This window comes from Euleptes europaea, chromosome 17 (genome assembly GCF_029931775.1).
Source record: "Euleptes europaea isolate rEulEur1 chromosome 17, rEulEur1.hap1, whole genome shotgun sequence".
NCBI classification, from domain to species: domain Eukaryota; kingdom Metazoa; phylum Chordata; class Lepidosauria; order Squamata; family Sphaerodactylidae; genus Euleptes; species Euleptes europaea.
In genome coordinates this window covers 49,938,322-49,960,414 of record NC_079328.1, presented here as the reverse complement: position 1 = coordinate 49,960,414, position 22,093 = coordinate 49,938,322, and the positions used below count along the sequence as shown (strand labels likewise).

Sequence of the window (22,093 nt, the reverse complement as noted above, 5' to 3'; positions counted from 1 at the left end):
CACTCCCTGTCCACACTTGCAGAGACGTTCCAGGCCCCGGAGATGGACCGATGCAGGCGCTGCCTGAAGCACACACCCAAGGGGTTTTCAGCCCCCCCGCCACAGAGCTGCCGTGTGCAGTTCATGATGCACAAGAACTCCATTAGCAACACCGATTGGCAAAATTAATCGCTTGGAAGTTAGGAAGGCCCCAGTCCCAGTTTGCTGTCTCTTACAACTGTAACTGGCTAAGATCCACCAGCCAATTTTACTCTTAAGATTACTTCTGAGTGGCACTTCACAATTTCCTTTTCCCCATATAGAAATCTATTGCAACGTCACATAAACGCCCTTAATGACTTCTGGTGGATCTTAGCGTGGGAAGGAGTGAGTCTGTTGCAGGGAGAGCCCGTGTGACGTAGAGCATGGAATGTCCGAATGTGATGTGGGAGACTTGAGTACAGATCCCCTCTGTGCTATGGAAGCTTCTTGGGTGACCTAGGGCCGGTCAGGGGCTTTTAGCCCCACCTACTTCACGCGGTTGTTGTAAAGATAAAATGGAGAAGCCCCTTGGACTAAGGTTAGCATAAAAATGTGATAATCATAATGCATGAAGTGTGGCTTTGCCTGGCCTGGGTGCATTATTAATAAAATAAATATGGTAGAAGGAAACCCTGTATGTTCACATGCTTGAAGCTTGGTATAGGAAAAAGGAAAGTGGATGGCTCTGAGCAAAGGTATTTGAGGCCACAAATATCTGTGGTCTTTCTACTTTTTGCCGCTGTCCCATGGAACGCAGTTCTTGTTCAGCAGAGTGAAAGTCATTGCCTGATACTGAAAACTTGTGGAATGTTTTTCATGGTTGTGTTTGTCTTTTAGGTATTACGAAGATTTCCAAATTGATCGGAAGACAGGGGAGGCAAACCTGACTCAAATCTACTTGCAGGTAGCGTTTGCCCTTTAAAAACTTACTGCTCCTTTCTGCAGCTTCTTGTACCAGTGTGGCCCAAGCAGCCACCTCTGAGTTGGTCGGTTCTCTTGTCACTTACAGGAGGCCCTGGATTTCATCAGCATGCAGCAAGCTGGCCAGCAGCCGTTCTTCCTGTACTGGGCCATCGATGCCACTCATGCCCCTGTGTATGCCTCCAGGAAATTCTTGGGCACCAGCCAACGAGGCCTGTGAGTCCCTTTTTTGAGTTGAAGATCCCCCCGTGGCACCAGAAGAAAAACAGAGCCTTAATGCTCAGCCTGGAATCATACAGGTCACCCCACTTGAAGTATGAGTTTGTGTGATCAGCATAAAATAGCAGCAGGTGCCTGAAGAGGACTCGTCCTAGGTGGAACATGTCTCTTACCCTCTGAAATAAAGATCTGACAGCAGGAATTAATAGGATTGCCAACCCTTGGGCCAACAGGGTTATCAGCAGGCCTGGAGAAAATATCTCGCCCCTTTAATAGTCTTAAGGAGCCCCGTGGCACAGAGTGGTAAGCTGCAGTACTGCCGTCCAAGCTCTGCTCACGACCTGAGTTCGATCCCGACGGAAGTCGGGTTCAGGTAGCTGGCTCAAGGTTGACTCAACCTTCCATCCTTCCGAGGTCAGTAAAATGCTGGGGGTAAAGTGTAGACGACTGGGGAAGGCACTGGCAAACCACCCCATAAATATAGTCTGCCTAATAAATGTTGGGATGTGAGGTCACCCCATGAGTCAGTAATGACCTGGTGCTTGCACAGGGGACCTTTACCTTTAATGGGGATTCAGTGTGTGGAAATGGTCAGGAGATGCTTTTTCATGGTGTGGAGGTAGCTAGCATTACCTGGTAAATAACATCCCATTAAGGGATGTTGAAGGGACAGGACATTTTTCTCCAGGCCTGTTGGCAACCCGTACCCTTGGAACAAAATATTCTGGTACCGGAGCAGAGCCCAGAAGAGGAACCACCTGTGTCTGGAGGCAGAGAGGCCACTGTGGTGAGCTTCGGGCTAGAGTGCAGCAAGAAAGGACTTGTCCTATAGGTGGAACATGTCTCTTATCCTCTGAAATAAAGACCTGACCATTAGGAATTAACAGGATTGCCAACCCTTGGGCCAACAGGGTTCTCAGCAGGCCTGGAGAAAATATCTCGCCCCTTCAATAGAGGGGTGGGCATGTCTTTCAGGATGAAGGCCGCATCCGGGTCTCCCAACAGTTTTGAGGGCTCCAAGTCGGATCCTGGCTGTTCCAGAAATGGTGGGGGGGAGGGGAGCAGACTTCTTGGCTTTCTGGCAGCTGGGCCAAATGTGCAAGCCCCACCCCCAGCCCAAATCCTCAAAGCTCCCCCCTCCCCTGGTCAGTTGGCAACCCTCTCTTTTGCATCTTGGCTCTTTTGTTTGTAGGAATTAATCTGAGCCAGGACTTAATTGGGTTTAGCTCTGGAAATGCACTTCCGTGATCTGGGATTAGCCCCCCAGTAAAGAAAAGGGCGCCTTTCGGCGCTGTCCCTCGCCAGCTTTTTGATGCTGTATTTATTACAGTTTGTTAACAGACATTACCAGCATAAGGCAGTGGATCGAAATATGAGAAAGTTACTTAAATACAAAGAAACAACTATGTTAACAGTTTTAAAAAGGAAACAAAAAGCCCCAGATTCTGGGTTGTGCCCAAACAGAAATCTGATAACACTCCTAAATGTTTTTAGATTGAGGGGAATGACAGTAAGTAGAATCAACCTGATAACTACTAGAATATTACCTAGTAGCCATTTATGTGGCCATTTATGTGGAAGTCTCCTCCCTTCCTCTCTGCACGGGCCAGGCAGCTCCAAAGCTCTCCCTTACATCTTCCAGGACCGTTTCACGTTTTGCCCTTGACACCACTTACCCCCGTGCTCCCGACCTTTTCTCTCTGATGAAAGCAGGGACAACCTTGTGTCAATGGCAGATGACCCTTCTGGAGTGCTATGAATACGAGAGGCTGTTTGCCAAGGCAGAAGGGCCCAGCTTAATTGGACTCTGGCTTTTAAAAAGTCTGTAAAGAAGCGGGGGCTGGCCATTTGTAGAGGAAGAGGTGTGAGGCGCCTCCTCTGGGGAATGGCTCAAAAATAAAGTACAGCACGTAGCTCAAAATATATAACGTCATATATTGTCAACGTACAGCACAGACAGAAATAACTATTCTAACCCTAATGCTAAATATCCAATAACATGATACATACCACAACAGACACAAAATACAGAAAATTCAACAATACTCATTCAACATTAATCACACCCCTCCCTGGAAGTCCGTGACCAAAAGCTTGTGACGTTTCAAAAAGCTCAGTCCTTGGTGACATGTAAACAGACTCGTCAGTTGTCACTTTGTCACGTCGGGATTGTAGTTTATGGGCACACACCTGAAAGAGTATATGGCAAAGGAGCGGTGCATGTGCCTGTTGGGGAGGGGCTGTGGTTCAGTGGTAGAGTAACTGGTTGGCATGCAGAAGGTCTCAGGTTCAATCCCCAGCATCTCCAGTTAAAAGATATGGTAACAGGTGATGGGAAAGGCCTCTGCCTGAGACCCTGGAGAGCTGCTGCCAGTCTGAGTAGACAATACTGACTTTGATGTTCCAGTTCTGTATAAGGCAGCTTTATGTTCATGCATGTAAGCCTTGAAAGAGCCCAGGAGCACAAAATGCTCTCCCCACATCTCTTGACCTCCTTGTGCTTCCTTTCCCTGCCTCAGGTATGGTGATGCAGTTCGAGAGATTGACAGCAGCGTGGGGAAAATACTGAGTCACCTTCAAAAGCTGGGTATCAGCGAGAACACCTTTGTCTTTTTCACCTCTGACAATGGAGCTGCGCTTATTTCTGCTCCTAAAGAAGGTCAGTTTCAGAGGGTAGCCATTTTGGTCTGCAGTAGAACAGCTAGATACAAGTCCAGCAGCACCTTAGGTCTTGATTCAAGTCCCATAGCGCCTTAGGTCTTTAAAGTGCTACTGGGCTTGAATCTAGCAAAACAATCTTGGATCATTTCAGAGCTAGTGAATTGGAGGCTTCAGCTAATGTGCAGTATAGAGGCTCCATTTGATGATAGTAAAGGCACTGTTTATTCCTAAGCACTGAAGGGAAAAAGTAGCTTGCTGACCTAGTAGTGGGGTTGGCAACTGGCTTAGTAAATTCCTGGGGTTTGGAGTGGAGGGTGCCTGAGGAGGGGAGGGGAGGGAGCTCAAGGGGATGTGATGTTATAGAGTCTGCCCTGTGGAGCTGCCTTTTCCTCCAGTGAAGCTGATTTCTGTAGCCTGCCGGTCTGTTGTAATCCTGGGAGACCTCCAGGCCCCATATGGAGGTTGGCAACCCTATCTAGTAGACACAAGGCCTTCTCCCCCCCCCCCCCCGGTGATTTATCCATACCACATCTCAATGGATGTAAAGGGTCTCAAAAACACTTCTTTTGAACTTTTCTGAAAAACAGCTAAGAAGACAATTCTCTTGCATTTTCTCTTTTGCTGTATTTCACAGGTTCTTGCTTTTTATTTCCTTCAGGCAGAGTCACTGTGAATTAGCCCCTTGCATTTTGTTCACAAGTCCCCCCCCCCCCCCAACACGCACACAAAGTCTCGGGGCCAGGAAACTCAGGAGTTGGCAGAGCACAGGAGTGAGAGAAGTGCTAATGCAGGTGAAGCCTCTGCCTCTCTTTGTGACGGTGGGCAAGCCCCGTCTTCCTGGCCGGTGCCTTCAGCGGTGAGGCCAAGGCCTCTGCAGGCCAGTGGCTACCTCATGCTGCCAGGCGTGTCTCCAGTGAGATCTTTCACTAAGGAATTTGCATGCTGTTGCTAAACCTCTGTGACCTAAGTACCATTTCGTGATGATGCAAATTGACGGAGCTTAACGTATTCCTGGAAAATTGGTTTGGACATTGGTTGCCTTCCCCACTGTCTGGGGAGCCAGGCCTGGCTTTGCCTTATGCCTCCCCCTCCCCTTATGCCCTCAGTGTGGCTGTGTTTCTTGGTCTCCTGCAATGGTCTGTCTTCCACCATGGTCAGGCTTGAGAGGATCGTACGGCAGTCACTCTGTAGCCGAAGAGTCCAGCTTTCGGGGCGGATGCTCGGTGAACCCTAAAACTGAAGGTGTCTGATGGCGCACCAGTGACATCACACCAGTCTCACAGATCTCTGTAGGAAGGCAGTTGTCTAGAGCCAGGATGGAAATGGCTTGTGTAACTTTTAGAAACTGACTTTGTTTTAAAGGGCTTAGGCAAAACTCAGGATGACAATCTCTTCTGAGCTTGTATTTCATCCAGCTTCTTTATTTTGTTTAGCCACTGGTTACCTGATTTTGTCGTTCTTGTTTTCTCTTTCTCCAGGAGGTAGCAACGGCCCCTTTCTGTGTGGCAAAGAAACAACCTTTGAAGGCGGCATGCGGGAACCGGCAATTGCCTGGTGGCCTGGGCATATCCCTGCTGGGCAGGTGAGTGCCTGGGAGGCGCGCCTTCTGTCAGCGGGCTGTGTTGGGGTCAGAACTTTCATGTATGGATTGGCTGGTCTCCCTGATGCAGGTGAGCCAACTGCAGTATAGCACTGCGGTGTTTAAATTGCATACATGTGATCAGTGCATTTTAAAGGGGGGATTTAAGGGAGACTGAGAGTCACATCTTCCCACTCCTGCCTTCCTCTTATTCTGTGTCCCTTAGTCCATGAACTCCAGTGCCGTATCTTGCCCCAGGGCTCCATCAATCCTTTGCCAAGTTAGCCAAAGAGGATTCTCCCTCCAAAAAATCCAGAGCCCTTCTCTGTCTCTAGCAATGGGTCTCTTGGAGAAAGGCCTGGAAGAGATCATGGACATGTGAAGCTGCCTTATCCTGAGCCAGACCCTTGGTCTACCAAGTTCAATACAGTCTACCAGGAGAGGGCAGGATTTATAGGTTGGTTGTGACCAGCCCTGTGGCGCAGAGTGGTAAGCTGCAGCACTGCAGTCAAAAGCTCTGCTCACAACCTGAGTTCGATCCCAACAGAGGTCGGTTTCAGGTAACAGACTCAAGGTTGACTCAGCCTTCGATCGTTCTGGGGTTGGCAAAATGAGCTAGCTGGGAGTAACGACTGGGGAAGGCACTGGCAAACCACCCTGTAAACATAGTCCCCCTAGTAAATGTCGGGATGTGAGGTCACCCCATGGATCATTAATGACCCGGTGCTTGCACTGGGGACTGCCTTTACCTTTTACCATGACCAGCACGGTTCAAAAGCAGCAGCAGAAAATGAAGACCGAGCTGATAGAGCTTTGCAATCTCTGTGAGGGTCTTGACCCCTGGGTCGAAGGCCGTGTGTCTAGTAATACGCTGCATGCATTTAACTAATTCTGCTCTGCGTCAGTGATTTGGCTTGCTTTTGGGGACACTTAGGCTACCCCTTGGAATCGAACCATTTGAGCCAAACATTTTACGTTCTCTCTGTACCAGGCCAGGCTGCTTCGCCTGCCTGCCTGTCTGTCTGCTTGCAGAAGAGAGTGACTCTGAGCTCTGAAATAACCAGCAGGTAGCTATCCTCAGGTGGCCATACCATTATTCCAGTCCTCTTTAAATGCCAACGCAATCAAGTCTGCAGGAGGCCTTTGCAAATAATGGGAGTTTTCTCTCCTTTGAGGATGTCTTAATTCCAGAGAGAAGGGACTATTCACAAACTGGACTCCTTCTACGTCCTTTGTGCTCGCGGACAAAGAAAACATTTAGTTTCTAATTTACATCTCCTTTCAAGGTTTTTAATTAAATCGGAAGAAGGCATTGTAGAAATGACACGTTGACTTAAAGGGAGGCAGCCAGATAGGGATGGGCCCAGCATATCAAACGGAGGGATGGTTTTGGCTTGTCCTTTTTAACAAGTGTTGCACACAGTCAGTCGCACAAGAGGATTCCTTTAGAAGTCTTTTGGTGTCTGTTAAGACCCCCTCCGGAGGAATTCTTGGCAAGCAAGGGTGAAGTGGCCGGCCTCTTGGTGGAGCATGAAAGCGGTGCTGCGTATTCCCTTGATGCGCCCATAATTGCCAGGACCAATGAAAGATTTCCAGAAGCCACAAAGTTCTGCCAGGGCCCCTCAAATCTACCAAGCCTCTCTGCTTGTCCTGCCAACACCTTGTTCCTTTGTTCTTGTGAGGGATGCTGTGATCAGCCCTCGGGAGCCAGCTCTTTGCAACAGGCACTGCTAGCCCACAGAAGCTTTGGCTAGAATAAAAACTCTTTAATCTTTAAAGGGCCATGAGATCCCCGCTCATTATTTTTTAACTTAAAATTTGTAACCTGTTATCTGTTGTGTGGGACTGTGGTGGCAGCCCTCTTTCCAAACGAACCCAGAGCCACGGATATCGACAGCTCTTTCCTCTTTGCTCCCTTGCATCCAAGACTTCTGTGCTCTGAAGCCCCACAGTGTTCCAGAGGCAGGTGAGAGGGGAGGGGCCACTTTGGCAGGTCAGCCCTGTCTTTGCTTGCGGCACATGCATGATTGCCATAGTGCTTTTCTGTCACCCCGTCTCTTTTAAGAACCAGTTGTGAAGGTGTTGTAAAGATTTCTCTCTCCCCCCCCCCTCCTGTTTATGTGAAACACATTTAGAAGTTTTAGCTGCTTGTCTTCTGAACAGCATTATTTAGCCCCTGCTTTGTGGTGAGCCAATGCCTCGTTGATGTCGCTTACAGTCGATGTGCATGATTGATCTTGAAAGCACCCGGGGATTGGTGGGTGTTTCAGTGGCTCCGTTTTTCTCTCTGGAGAAGGGCACTGAATCCCCCAGGTTGGCTGCCTTTTCTGCATGGCCTGAAACAAAATGTTTGTTCTCCAGTGGTTAAGAGCAGAGAGCCAGTGTGGTGTAGTGGTCAAGAGCAGTGGTTTGGAGCGGTGGACTCAGATCTGGAGAACCAGGTTTGATTCCCCACTCCTCCACATGAGTGGCGGAGGCTAATCTGGTGAACTGGATTTGTTTCCCCATTCCTACACATGAAGCCAGCTGGGTGACCTTGGGCTAGTCACAGCTCTCTCAGCCCCACCTATCTCACAGGGTGTCTGTTGTGGAGAGGGGAGGGAAGGTGATTGTAAACCGGTTTGATTCTTCCTTAATTGGTAGAGAAAGTCGGCATATAAAAACCAACTCTTCTTCTTCCTTTTCCATCCAAAAAACCTGTTCTGCCTTATTTTTTTCCTCCTTTTCTGTAGTTGCAGTGGAGTCCAGCATGCAACTAGGCCTTAGGCTCACTGCATTGTGGCCTTTGTGTTTAACTCCTTCTTGTAGAAAATAATGACTTTTTATATATATATATAAATAATTTTATTAGTTTTCGGTATTAAATGGGGATACAGGGAAAAAGAAAAGGGAAAGGAAAAACCCTCGGTTAAACAATATTTAACATTAACAAAGAAGAAAAATACATGGTTCTACCTCCTTGTAAGGTTCAAAATTATGATCATTTATAAACATAATACATTTGACCGTCAACTTAGCTTTCATATATCATATATCTTATAAAATTTTGTTGTTATTTTATTTTTTATTTTTTTAAATTTTAATATATTCATAGAAGGAACTCCATTTGTCTTTATTTGGTCTTTGAATATCTTTTTGTAATATTTCTGTTAGGTGTGCCATTGTTACATATTCGTAGGCTTTATCTACCCAGGTTTCAATTTTTGGTGTTTTATCTGTTTTCCACAGTGATGCTAAAACTGTTCTTGCCGCTGTGATTAAATATTTTAGTATGACCTGTTGATCTTTACTGCATTCGTCTGGTGTTTTACTCAGGAGGAATAGTTTAGGATCATATGTTATAGATTGACCGATGATGACTTCTATGTCCTTATGTATTTTCTTCCAAAATGTTTGGACTGATGTACATGTCCACCAACAGTGATAAAAGGTGCCTCTAACTTTACCGCACTTCCAGCACAAACCAGATGTCGAACTATTCATATTCTGAATATCGCTTGGCGTGATGTACGACCTATGTAGCATTTTCAACCAATTTTCCTGAATCCCTTGGCAGAGGGTAAATTCAAGATTTCTACGAAATAGCTGTTCCCACTCGTCTGTTGTTATAATCTCATTAAAATTTTCCATCCATTTGATTTGACATGACTATTTGTTCATCTTCTGTATCGTATTTCAATAGCTTATATATTTTACCTAGTAGATGTTCTGTTGGCTTACTTATCATCTGCTCAAACTCTGTTTTTCCTTTTAGTACTCCCCGAGTCCAGCAGTCCTCCTTACATCTTGAAATTAGTTGGTGGTATGTTAGCCAGGGCATTCGCGGGTAGTTAACTTGCATCTCTAATAGAGTCTTGAGAGTGCTGTCTGTTTTTACCAAGTCCTGATATTGTATTGTCCCATATTTTTTCCTGTCTGTTATAGAACCATAAGCATTAAAGGGCGCCGTCAGTAATGACTCCTCAATCTTGATTTTGTTTTCCGCCAAACTGCCACCATATTTTCTACAGTTGGATGTCCTTCCATTCCTACTAAACTTTTCCTCCAATTCTTCCCCCACAGTAGATGATGCACTCCACCTTGTAAATTTGCCAGCTCTAGTTTAGTAGTCCTGTCGTTAGTCTGCATGATCCAATCTTTAATCCATACCAGGGTTGCCGCTTGGTGGTATATAGTTAGATTTGGAAGTGACATGCCCCCTCTTTTCTTTTCATCAGTCATAATTTTAAACTTTATTCGGGGACGTTTTTTGTCCCATACAAATCTATTGATTTTTTGTCGCCAGAATTTTAGAGTCTTGTCTGGAATTTTAATGGGAATCGTTTGAAATAAGAAGTTGAATCTTGGAAGTATGTTCATTTTAACTATGGCTTCCGAGTAAGTGTATTGCCAGATGAGGTTGACAGAAAAGCACATCCTACTTATGCCCCTCTTCCATATAATCTAGTATAGATGGAGCTGGGTGTTCACTGCACCAAAGAAAGCCCAGTTTATACAAGATGTTTATTCAAATTGCACATTTGGCTTTTTTTTTTTTTTTTGCCTGTGTACAGTATTTAGAACGCATTGGCAACTTCTGGGCTGGTAAACAGCAAAACAGGACTGGATGCCTGCCATTGGGGGGGTCACCAGGCAGTCGCAGCCCTGCCCCCGGCAGCCGTAGAAAGCTCTGTGCAAGAGGGCACGGGGCATCATTGAGCTTTTTGAAGGCGCTGGCCATAAACCTTCTGCCATAAGGAGCAGGAGCTTTGCTTCTCCTTCCAAAGAAGACTGGGGTTCTCAGAAAGCCCTTACACGGCAGGATTCTTGACTGCATGCCCTGACGTAGAGACACAGAGCATGCCCAGGAAATTTACTTGAAGTATTTGAACAATAATACAACAGGATTGATTTGAGTGTGTGGATCTCACTTTTGTGTCACTCCTGTAGTAGCATTTTCTGAATCATAGGTGTTATGATTCCCTTTTCTGTTGCAGTTTAGGGCACGAAGCTTATCAGATACCCTTTCTGCAGTTCTTCTCTCCCCTTCCCCCCCCCCACTTTTTGGCTGAAAATTCCAGGTGAATTCATAAGCAGTAAACAAAGTTTCCACCTATTTCCTGCTACACTGCATCTGCTTTCTAGAAGGATCCAACTGGCAGGAATTTGTATTCTGCAGCTCCGAGGCCTGCTTTCTCTTTACGCCCCCCCCCTTTTCCTTTTCCTTCTCCTCTGCTCCCCCCCCCCCCCGCTGCCTTCCCACCTCCCTGGTTCTGCTCCCTGAAGGAGAAAAGAACATATCAACCCAAAGACAGCGTTGCAACCTTTTCTCCACTATCTCCCACAGGGCACAAATTGAAATTGAATTAGACAGGGATATCAGGTCTGCTTGCTGTGATAAATGTAAAAGGATTTTATTTAAAAACACCCTGACATTTGTTCACCCAGTTTCAAATATTTAGCTTTCCTCCTTTCCATTCCTGGCGGGGGCAACTTTATTAATTGTCGCCTTTGATTCAGAGTTAGAGCTTGAAAGCGCTGATAACGCCAGCAGTGGCTATTTCTTCTCGCGATGTGGCCCAGAGCAAAAAGGATTTCATTTTCTTAAAGACGTTCTGTGTATGCCGAGAGTTTATAAAAATAAAAAAAGCCCTCTTCTTAACGTGCGTAGTACCGGCTGTTCCTTGCTGATATGAGGAATATCTGATCTTGCTCTTCTGTTTTTCATTATTTATTTTTCACTGGTCTGTTACTCTCTGGAATATATTTTTTTCTGTTTTGTTATGGGAATGGCAAGTAGAATGAAAGAAATCCGTTGACATGAGAAAATGCTAAATCCCCCCCTCCCGGTTCTCCTCTGAAAATACTTCAAAGTTTATATAAATAGTAACTCCCCCCCCCCCCCGCCCCCTGGTTCTCCTCTCCAATATGGTGCTGCAGATAAATCCAAGTGGCTGTAGCACTGGCGATTAATTTCTTGGAGAAGTTTTTGCACCCTTTCAGAGAGAAAGTCATACGAGGCTAAGGATGTAATAGGCCCTCTACCCTGGGCCCTGTTTCATAATGACGGCCAGGTCCAAGAATTCACTGGGCAGCCCCCTTCAGTGGCCTGATCCTGTTCCCTACAAGCATTTAGAGGCTAGATGGCCATCTGTCAGCAATGCTGATTCTATGACCGTAGGCAGTTCATGAGAGGGAGGGCATCTTGGCCATCTTCTGGGCATGGAGTAGGGGTCACTGGGTGTGTGTGGGGGGGGGAGGTAGTTGTGAATTTCCTGCATTGTGCAGGGGGTTGGACTTGCTAACCCTGGTGGTCCCTTCCAATTCTATGATTCTATCAGTTATCCACCAGTTGTTAGACCTGACCCACAACCCTTTCTGTGCTCCCCCACAGCAAACTCTATAGCATCTTGGAGTCTTTCTGGTGGTTCTGTGCCTCATGTGCGGTCCACAGTATAAATTCCAGTCTTTGCCTACCATCTTCCATCCCGCAGTTCTCCAGTCCCATTGCTGCTGCAGAGAATCTCCCTGTTTTCCTCCAGCTGATGGACTGGGCAGCAGCATCCCAGACTTCTTTAGCTCTCGCCATGCTGCTGCCAATTCTTCCTCCTCCTCCATTGTAGGGAGTTGGTAAAAAGCCCCAAACGGCGTGTAGAAGCCCCGGGGGTAGCAGGGGTTGACTCTGTCAAGGCAGGAGGCTCAAGGGCCCCACGCCCTCGATCCGGCTGAGAAAAGGCAGGCATGAGCTTGTCACTGACTCTGACAGGAATAGAGTCCTGAGTCAAAGCCCGGAGCGTCTCTCTTGAAAGGTGGCAGGCCTATCAATAAGGCCTCATTGGGAGCAGACGCTCCCTCGGCTTATGGACTTGGGCTCGGGTTTTCGCCAGCGCTCCTTTTTGTCTTGTCAATTGCAGGTGAGTCATCAGCTGGCAAGTGTGATGGATCTCTTCACCACCGGCCTAGCACTGGCAGGACTGCAGCCTCCCAGTGACAGACAGATCGACGGCATCGACCTTTTACCTGTCATCCTGCAGGGCGAGTTAATTGACAGGTGAGTTATGAACTCGGGCACTCGTTGCCTCTCCCTCCCCACCCCCTGGCTCCTCTGTGCATTGGTGTGGAGCAGGAACAACTGGCTATTTTTAGAGCTCAGCTCATCAAATAGGGTGCTTTGCTGCTCTGTGGGGACACTGATCAGCCTGGCTCTTTTGCAGTCATCCTATTCCCAGGCTCCTTAAATGGAAGCCATGGCAATCGAACAAGTTTGAAGCACATATGTATTTGTGCCCCGGGAATGCCTCTTGCAACGTGTGAAGTGCAGCATGTTGCCGGGGGGGTGATTTGGGGGGATGGAAATGGCTCGACACTCGAAGGCATGGCTTGCCTGCAGAAAGTCCCAGGGTCAGTCCCCAGGATCTCTTGCTCAGCTGGCAGAGAGCTCTTCCCCCATCTCTGCGGGAGGCCTGGCATGGAGCCTACCTGGACCAATTCTTTGACTCAGCGTGAGTCATCTTCACGTGTTCAGCACGTGTACGTTTTTTGTTCCATTCAGTAAATGAGTTGGGGTGGTGGGAGAACATTCAGATGGGCAAAGCAGTTCTTGATTTCAACAGAGCCCTGCAATTGAAGAGCACTGCAATTTAGAGGCCTCTGCCTGCTTCTACTTCATGGAGGAAATTAGGCAAAGGCATGCTGAGGATAGGAGTCCAGTATTGTGGGACCAACATTTTCCCCTGAGTCAGCCTACTAACTTTACTACAATATTTGCAAAGCAATACAATATTCACGATCTTAGCAAGCAGTTCCAGTGATGAACTCTTCTCTCTGAGCTAGAGAATTGTGCCATATTCTGCTTTGCCTTTGTTGAATTCTTTTTGACAGAATGCTGTTGGGAGAGAATGATGGGTTTTGTGCAGGGAATTCCCTGGTTCGATTTCATTCAGGATTGGTCCCAGTTACTGCTGCCTTTATTCCTGTGGCCCTTGTCAGTCAGATGGCTTTTAAAAATCCTGTTTAATCTTGGTGTGTTGTCCATAGATATGAGCTTCCGTCAGTTGGCCTTCTGGATGGGATATTTTAAAGTAAAGCTTAACATTAGGTGAATGCACACCTAAGTGCGCATCCCAAATCACTTTGAGGCAGTGTGCAACAAAAAGTGGGTGCGTGGGAGAGAATGCCTGTATTCTTTTAGCAAGAACAACCAGAGTTTGAAACAACGGCCCATCTCTTCCTCATGGAAATCAGCAAGAGAGAAACCATGAGTGGCTGGAGGGATGTGGGCAAATTCAGCTGAAACAAGAGAAGAAAAAGCAGGACGGGGGCAGGACAGCGGCTGAAATGAGAGGGCTTGCAGGATGTTTACTTAAAAACAAGCAAGGGGCAGTATGAGAAGGACTGTTCCTGATTTTCTTTAAAAAATAACAGGAAGTGGTCCCAGGTGATGAAGGAGAGTCAGGGGAAGGGCTGTGGCTCAGTGGTGGAGCCTCTGCTTTGCATGCAGAAAGTTCGATCCCCAGGACCAGGCAGGATAATGTGCAAGACCTCCATCTGAGACCCTGGAGAGCCGCTGCCAGTCTGAGTACACAATACGGACCTTGATGGACCAACTGTCTGTTTCAGTAAAAAGCAGCTTCATATATGTTCAATAGGGCAGGGGATGAAGAGCAAACTGCACCAGCTCCTCATGTATTTTCAGGGGATCTCCAGGATCAAACCACACATTACATGGGAGATCCATGATTAGATCTGACAATGTACTGGTTGGGGGGGTGTCATGTGTTTAAGTGAAATTCAGCTCTCTGTTTGGGGGTTCATTTTCTTCAAAGCAGCAGCAGGAGGAGAGACGTTTAACTCTCCCCCCACCCCAGTGTTTTCTTCATCAGATTTCTACTCCCTCCCAGCTTGCCGTCTGCCCCTTGGGGCAAAAGCACCATTCTTGTTTTCCCACAAAGGTAGGAGGTAGAAATTTTGATTGGGATCACTCTGAAGAAATTGATGCCTGCATACATGTTGCTGCATTTGTGTCGATCGGAAGCTCCAGCTATGGATTTCCTGTATCGTGTGTCATTTGGCCCTCCTGCAGGATGGAGCCGATGCAGATTTCCCCTTCGCAGCGTCTGCTCTGCTCTCGCTACCCTGTGAGCCGTCTTTTCATCAGCGCCTGGTCTGCGCTGCTTGTGTCGAGAACACAGGGAAATCTGGGTAGGCAGCGATAAGGAAACTCTTTTTGCCCTTTTTGCGCACAAGCCTGCAGGCTGAAATTCTGCCTTTCTGCATTTTGGGAAAACCACACCAGTGTGCTTGAGGGCAAACGGGACAGTAACTGTTTGCCCTGTTCGCCCCCTGCCCCCCATTCTGGTGCCAGCCTGCTTGTGCTCAGGGTAAACTGGCACAGCCTGGAGTGTTGGAGATCCGGCCCCCTGAATCCTTGGCATCTCCATCACACAGGTGCGCTGCTTTCTGGAGTCTTTCAAGTCATCAGGCTCTGTGGGAAATTATACGGTCTGGTAGTTCAAGGATTAACAATCCCCGGCAAGATGACTTGCATAACATTTCATTCTTGCTCACACAAGGCAGGCTCTCTCTCTCTCTCCTTGATGGACGCTTTAAAAAATGCTAATTGAAAACCTTGCCGCGGAGGCTATTAGAAGGCCGCCTGCTCCTGACTGATAGCCGAGTTGCCAGCCGGGCTCCCTGGAAGTGTTTGTCTCCCTTATCAGTGTGGCTGCCAAAAAAGCCGCTTGTTTGGACACATTGCATTTCTCATGTGGCTGTACATCTCTCTTTGTCCCTCCCTCCCTCCCCCACCCCTCCCTCCTCCCCTTCTCTCAATCAGGCCAATATTTTATTACCGTGGCAACGAGATGATGGCGGTGCGGATTGGGCTTTACAAGGCCCATTACTGGACCTGGAGTAACTCCTGGGAGCAATTCAGCCAGGTAATTGAAAACCTTTTCTGCCCTTCCCTTCGGCACACTCCTGTGGCAGCGTGCCCACCGCTCCCCCACGAGTGAAATCCCGGTCATCACAATGCTCCACTCTTGGACAGTTTGAATTCAAGCCACAGTCAACAGTGGGGGCAGGGGCAGCCCACCTTCAGACCCGGTGCTCACCTGAGCACGCTTTTTCTGGGGAGGGACTGTAGCTCGGTGGTGTTGGGTGGCGATTTCCCCGGCCCCAGACTGATTTCCCCAGGCCCCAGACTGATTTCCCCAGGCTGATTTCGACCCTCCTGCCTGACTTCCCTTAACAACGCTTGTGCTGTGCCAGCGGAGGGACCGGGCAAAGCCTTCCTCCAACACTTGAGATAGTGCCATGCTTTAATTCAGTGGAGAGAAGTAGAACCCGGTGTCTGGTCCAGTGACTAGGAATATAAAGGGGGGAATGCGAAGCATCTTCTAATTCAGCATGACCCTCGTAAAAGTGCCTTGATCCTTGCTGGCATTGTGTGTACAAACTGTAGCCACGGCTACAGATCTGATCCCAGCAAACGCGACACTTTCCTCTCTGCCCCCAAGACTGGAAAACTCTGCATGTATTCAAGCATCTTCCAACGCCGTCAGCAGCTGTTCCTGGAAAGCCTGCGGCAGGCAAAATAATATCACCGGAATTGCCTCTTTGCCCTCCTGGCAGAACCGTAAACCCGCTTCACTTTGAAAAGTATAATCAGCCTGCTAGACTACGGGCATTACCACTCGCAGAGTGCCCAAGAGTTTAGAGCTTTAGTTAAGAACAGGGAAGACTCAAATCAGGAAGACATGTTTTCAACAGCAGCTTTACTCTTCCAGGAACACAAGATTAATTTGGGGGTGAACCAGATTTACCAAGCGCCCAATTCAGTGCTCGGCTTCCCAGAGGGAAGAGCACCGTGCCGGCGCATGTCCCTCCCACATCCTTCTGGTGCACCACTGGGGGCTGCCTGGTGTCCATCCAACTTGATCTTGTGTGCTTTGCTGTGTATTGGGCAGAGTCCCTGGTGCCCTCGTGATGAATAGTCATGGTTCTCCCAAGCCTGAATCTGTTTTACGTCAAGAGGGAGTGATACCTGGGGGCTCCCATTACCCTGTCCCCCACTTCTGGTGCAAGGTCATTCATCCCAACAACAAACTGCAGAGTAGTTATAGTGATGCACGTTTGATCCCCCCATTCCTCCTCTAGTTGTTTGGTATCTCAGGTGTCAGGAGGAACCCCGTGGGGCTCAGGGAGACCCCTTCTTTTCTCTTCTGGGCCCTGCAGAGGCATATCCCAAACAAAGGCAGCCTGATCTATCTTTAGGAGGGACGTCAGGAGGTAGCTTCAGCTCTGCTCTTCCCCCAAGCTCCGCTGCTATGCTTCTCCCCCATTGTTATTCAAGCCTTTCCCTTCCTTTCCTTTTTTGTGTGTGCCTGCAACCTTAATCCAGTCATGAGCTTTCTTCAAGTGGTTTTTTGTTTTATTTCTGCAGCAGTGGGATTCTGCATTTGTGAATCTGGTGTTGGCGCTCATCCTGCCAGCACTTCTGATCTTTCCTGGCAATTGTTTCTGCTTCTCTCCCTCATGTTATGTCTTGGGGGCCCACTTCTCCCATTCACAAGAGAAAAGGGGGTTCTTGTCGACTAGGGCAGCCTCTCTTCTGCCCCATGCACTTGGTCATCGTTAACACAAAGAGGAGAAGTCTGATAATGGTGCATCGTTCTGCTTTGAAGCATTTAACATTCTCTCTCTCTCTCTCTCTCACACACACACACACACACACACACACCCTCCCTCCCTCCATTGGGAAGAAGAGCCTTAGCACCTATATTTGCCCCCAGCCTCTTCCTTCCACATCTGCCTGGGTGGGGAAACTGTGATAATGGGGGCTGGTCGCTCATTTCCAAGGTTGTCCTCTTGTGAACGGTGGCAGTCATGCAATTAAGGAATGTTTATTCCTTTCTAAGTCTTTGTTTAACTGCTGGCTGATAAAAGTCAGCAATTACACTGTACATCAGAGGGATGATTAAAAATTCATTTGCTTTCCTGCCACTGGTGTCGTATGTGGTTGATGTTGGTAAAATTGGAGCACGGAATTAGTGGACAGAATAGTCATTAACAGCACGCAGAGGGGGCAGGGGTTGAAATTTGTTCAAATTCTTCTTCTGATGTTAAGACGTTAATTATAACCCCGGCTATTGCTTTGTTTGTCTGTTTGTTTGTTTTTGTTTTTTTTAATAACGAGGACGCTGAATATCGTTACACTTTTTATTGCAGATGCTAGAAACATTCCCAAGGTTTAATGGCTACACCATCTCCTTTTCATAGCCTCCAGTTTTCTTATCGATATTATTGATACTGGGGTTGGGAACTACGGAAGCCAGAGTGACTTTGTGCCGGTTTCCTTGCAGAACCGGGGCTTTAATGCGTACATTTTAAGTAACATTGGAAATTCCAGCCGTCAGCAAAAACAGACATCGAATTGCCGTCCACTGGAGCTCCGGCTAATGAGCACCGCTTTTGTCATGGGTAATTGTCGGGTTTCCTCCGTGGCCTGTAACGTCTGGCTGTACTAGGCCCAGGGGAACGCGGGCTGTGCCGCTAAACTAACTTCCTTTGAGCCAGAACAGGCTCCCCAAAGCATTCACCCGTGGGGCCGGTGTGCTCCCAATTGAAAGGTGTGGCAGTGAACTCGGCTCATCTCTTATCTAGTCATCAGTGGGGTTGAACGTGTGTGTGCCCTAGATGGACCGAGGCTGGTCAGGTGTGTCTAAACAGCTTCTGGAGTTTTAGTTAAAAACAATCATTTGTGGGCAAGGCTGGTGGGTATCTCTTGGTTCTTCCCTCTAGGCCAGTGATAAATGAATCAGTTTCCACAAAGGGGGGGGGTCTCGGTTGTTGCAACGAGAGTGGCAGAGAGTGTTCAGGGCCTTGTGGCGGTCCCTGGCACCCCAGTTTTCTTCTTGACGTTGCCTCAGCTGAGTTAATGCTCCCAGCACAGGCAGTCATGTGAGGTATGTGCCTAGTCCACCATCTGCCCATTATTCCGGTGCTTTTGGGTTCTCCATCCTTGGCATTATTTGAGTTACTCTTCTGTGCCCATGAAATCCCTCCCCTACTTCTGAATTCACCCTTGATTGTTTTAAGTTTTTGTGCTTCTGGGAACAGCAATGAGAGCTCTGGAACACAGGTTGTCTTGGCCACCTTGAATTCTTGTGATATTAGTCTTTCCTTGGTGGTCTCCCTCATCCTCATGGTCTCCAATGAAGACTTGCGCCTCTAGAAACAAAGAGAAAAAATGGCTTGCTTCTTCTGCTCTCTCTAGCTCCTCTGATTTGAGCTTTCCTGTTTCTAGCCAAAGTCTTCTAGCTAGAGCACCTTGCTGTTTCCCTCTTGCTTGGCTGTGAATGTCTGTGTCCTTTAGCAACTGCCTATTTTCCCAAATGCCAAAGGAAGAAAGAGAAGCTCACTCAACAGAAAGCCCGGGTAGCTAAAGAAAACTTTGCTGGGTGGGGGGTGGGCTTTGCAGCTGTCAGTTGCCCGGAATGGTTGTAGGAGGAATATTTACTGAGTTGCCATCCAGGGGCTGTAAAAGAGCCGTTTGTGATTTACGAGTCGCTCTTGTCTATGCGGTTTCAAATTGTAATAACACTCAGGAGCTGATGAATGGGTTGCATTGAGCAGAAGCAAAGTTTATTGGAAGGAAATGCTGGTGAATAGTTGTGTGATGTTACTGTTTGGGAGGTGCATTTATGGTCTGGGCCAGAATAGTATACACAGACATACCCAAACCGGGCCTGCACTGGAGCAACCGTCAGAGAGGGGCGTGGGAGGCTCTTGCAGATTTGAAAAGGGGAAGGGGCCCTTGGTTATGCATACACATCTGCTGTAGCAGAGTCAGAAGCCCCTTCTCTTACCTGTCATACTTGGAAAGAGGCACCGCTGGGGCCCAGCGTGGACTGTGCTTGGCTCACTTTCCCATGACAGAGATGTGCAGTCCAACTGACACATGCTCCGTCCTCATGTCCGACATGTGTAAGCAGTCTGTCGTGTTTGAAGCAGACCTGGGCAGCCGAAGGTAGCCCTTCCTCCCACTTCCCTTTGGACAGAGCACCAGGGCTTAGGAGTGGCCCCGCCTCTTTGCCTCCTGTTTCCAGATGTTGCCTGCCTTGCGGAAGGGACTTGTGCTGCTGGTTGCCTGTGGGTGAGTGGGGGGAGGCAGGAAGAAGTGCCAGGGCATGTTAGCTCTCCTCCTTGTGCCTTCCCGATAGTCACAGAAGACAAGGAGGGGGCAGTCCTTGTTTCTACCCCTCCAAACCTGGGGGCTTCTTTTTTACAGAGTCTGGGTTCGGTCTATGCCAGGCCCCTGACTCTGGTCTCAGGAAAAAGAGGTGTTTTTCAAATCCCCTGGGTTGGGTAGATGGCATATTAGCTGATAACTCCAGCCTCTCTTCGGTGCTGTCAGCTTCCTATCTTGTTAGCTAGCAGAGATTTATTTATTTTTTTATCATAAAGGCCACTGTATTTTTAAAAGGTTTTTGTGTCTGTGTTTTACACTAAGACTCTTATTGTTTTAATGTACAAATGTCACGGGGTTTTTTCATGCTGCAGCCGTCTCCGATTGTCCTTCTTGCGGACATGAAGTGAATGAAGTGATCGATCGATGATACCTTTTCTGTTTGGGGGTGGGGGGATTTCTGTGAAGTCAAGTGGAACCTCGCCAATAATGGCATGTGATTGTAGTCCTCTGAGCATGTGGATTAGCCATTGATCGCTTCTGCTTGAGAGCGGATGGAGACTTTCTGATCAGCCCTTTGCCTCCGGTCCCTTGCAGACAGTTAACATGTAAGAGGAGGTTTTTGTTCAACAGGGCCGAAGCACCTAGCATCAAGAAGGAATAGCAGGGGCGGGAGGGTTGAGGGGGGTTGCTTTGGGTCTGTGAGACTGCAAATAACCTCTCTTCCTGTTCAGTGACTGTAGCTGACAAGCCAAGATCGCTGCCACACTGGGGATTCCTGGGTCAAGCAGCCTGCTTTCTAGTAGCTCTGTCCCTTTGTTGTGCTCCGTTTTGTGTGTCGGAATGCGGGTGCCTCCTGGAGAGATCAGGGGTCCCTGCGTCTGTCTGGGCAGTTACTGTCATTTGTAGTCGCTTATCAGGTCAGAACAATCTGGGAGAGCGCCCAGATGATGGATTGCCAGAGGCCTTTTATTAACACACACGGTGGTTCCGCTGCTTGGCAGAGAGCCCAACTGGCAACTGCCTGCTGTTTCGCCTCATGTTTATATTGACTGAGCATCTGTGGCCCGTTTGCTTTGGAAATTGATGCTCAGGCAGGGCAGCTGCCGGGGAGTGTGGCCAAGGTCAGGGCTGAGGCAAAGGTCGCTTCTCAGGTTGCAGGACAGGGCAGCAGTGGCCCTTCCGACCCCTGAAGAAATCCAGAGGTCCGCTTTCTATTTGGAGAGTCTCAGAGCATCACCTTAGAATCATAGAGTTGGAAGGGACCACCAGGGTCATCTAGTCCAACCCCTACCCAATGCAGGAAATTCACAACTACCTCCCCCTCCCAACACCCCCAATGACCCTTGCTCCATGCCCAGAAGATGGTCAAGGTGCCCTCCCTCTCATCATCTGCCTAAGGTCATAGAATCAGCATTGCTGACAGATGGCCATCTAGCCTCTGCTTAAAAACTTCCAGAGAAGGAGCACTTACCACCTCCCAAGGAAGCCTGTTCCACTGAGGAACCGCTCATTAGAAAATTCTTCCTAATGTCTAGGCAGAAACGTTTTTGATTTAATTTCAACCCGTTGGTTCTGGTCCAACCTTCTGGAGCAAAAGAAAACAACTTGGCACCTGGCTCCACCTACTTTCTGAAAGAACTTAGTAGGCGCCTGATAAGGTGTTGGTAGGCACCATGATGCCCAGAGGCACCACATTGGGGACCTCAGGCCTAGTTCCAAGGCTGCTCAGGCTTTATCTTCAGCACCAAGCAGCGTGGAAGTCAATTCCAAGAGAGTAAATGCTTACCTCAAACCAAAATATTTGCACGAGGGAAGTTAGTGGGCTCTTAATTAAATAGCCTTTTTGATTGGTGTCCAAATTACAGCTTCTCTGTTATGCTTTGGCTTTGAATAGCTTTTGTCTTTTTATCTCCCCCCTTTTTCTGAAATTCCTCTTTGCACTATCACATGCCTTGCTACTCGGAAGCCCAGAAGGTTGAAGGGTCAGTCACCTTTGCGGCCATTTAAAAGCCATTCCGGGGTGTCTGCTGCACCTTATCAAGCCTCTCTCTTTCTCGCGCTTTTTATTTTTCTAGCCGCTGATTCGGGAATCTGTAACTCTGTGCAGGTAAATGGGATTTCATGGGCTTCTAACCTCTCTTGCTTTATTGAAAAGCAGATTATTAACTGCTCCACTGACCAACCTGTCCATTAAAGACACACGGGATATTTTTAGAAAATTGTTTGCCAATCAAATCCCCTCCAGTGTCTGCAGAGCCTTCCAGCTTCGTGCTCGTCCTGTGTGCAAACAGCCCAACTGCCCCCCTCCCCCACCCCAGTTTAAAAGGAGTCGGGTGCTGGCCTGAGTGGTCTGTGGCAGAGGGTGGCTTCGAGCCCAGCGGCAACCTGGTAGAAAGCCCTGCGTGGCCCAGGAGTAGCTGCAGCGTCCTCTCTTACCAGAGCTAGGATTTCCACAAAGGACGGGAGGGGGTTGTATTTCAGCTCTCCCCTCCCCAGGCAGAAATGCTAGGGGGAGAAAGAGG

General features: G+C 48.2%; 1 protein-coding gene across 1 annotated transcript in view; it reads left to right on the top strand.

Annotated features, from left to right (window-relative positions):
• Window positions 1-22,093, top strand: part of GALNS (galactosamine (N-acetyl)-6-sulfatase) — a 49,846-nt gene that overhangs the window by 11,855 nt on the left and 15,898 nt on the right. The window contains exons 6-11 of the mRNA XM_056862550.1: window positions 859-925; window positions 1,031-1,158; window positions 3,681-3,820; window positions 5,301-5,404; window positions 12,295-12,431; window positions 15,216-15,318. Coding sequence (XP_056718528.1) covers window positions 859-925; window positions 1,031-1,158; window positions 3,681-3,820; window positions 5,301-5,404; window positions 12,295-12,431; window positions 15,216-15,318 — 679 coding nt within the window. The remainder of the gene's footprint in view (window positions 1-858; window positions 926-1,030; window positions 1,159-3,680; window positions 3,821-5,300; window positions 5,405-12,294; window positions 12,432-15,215; window positions 15,319-22,093) is intronic.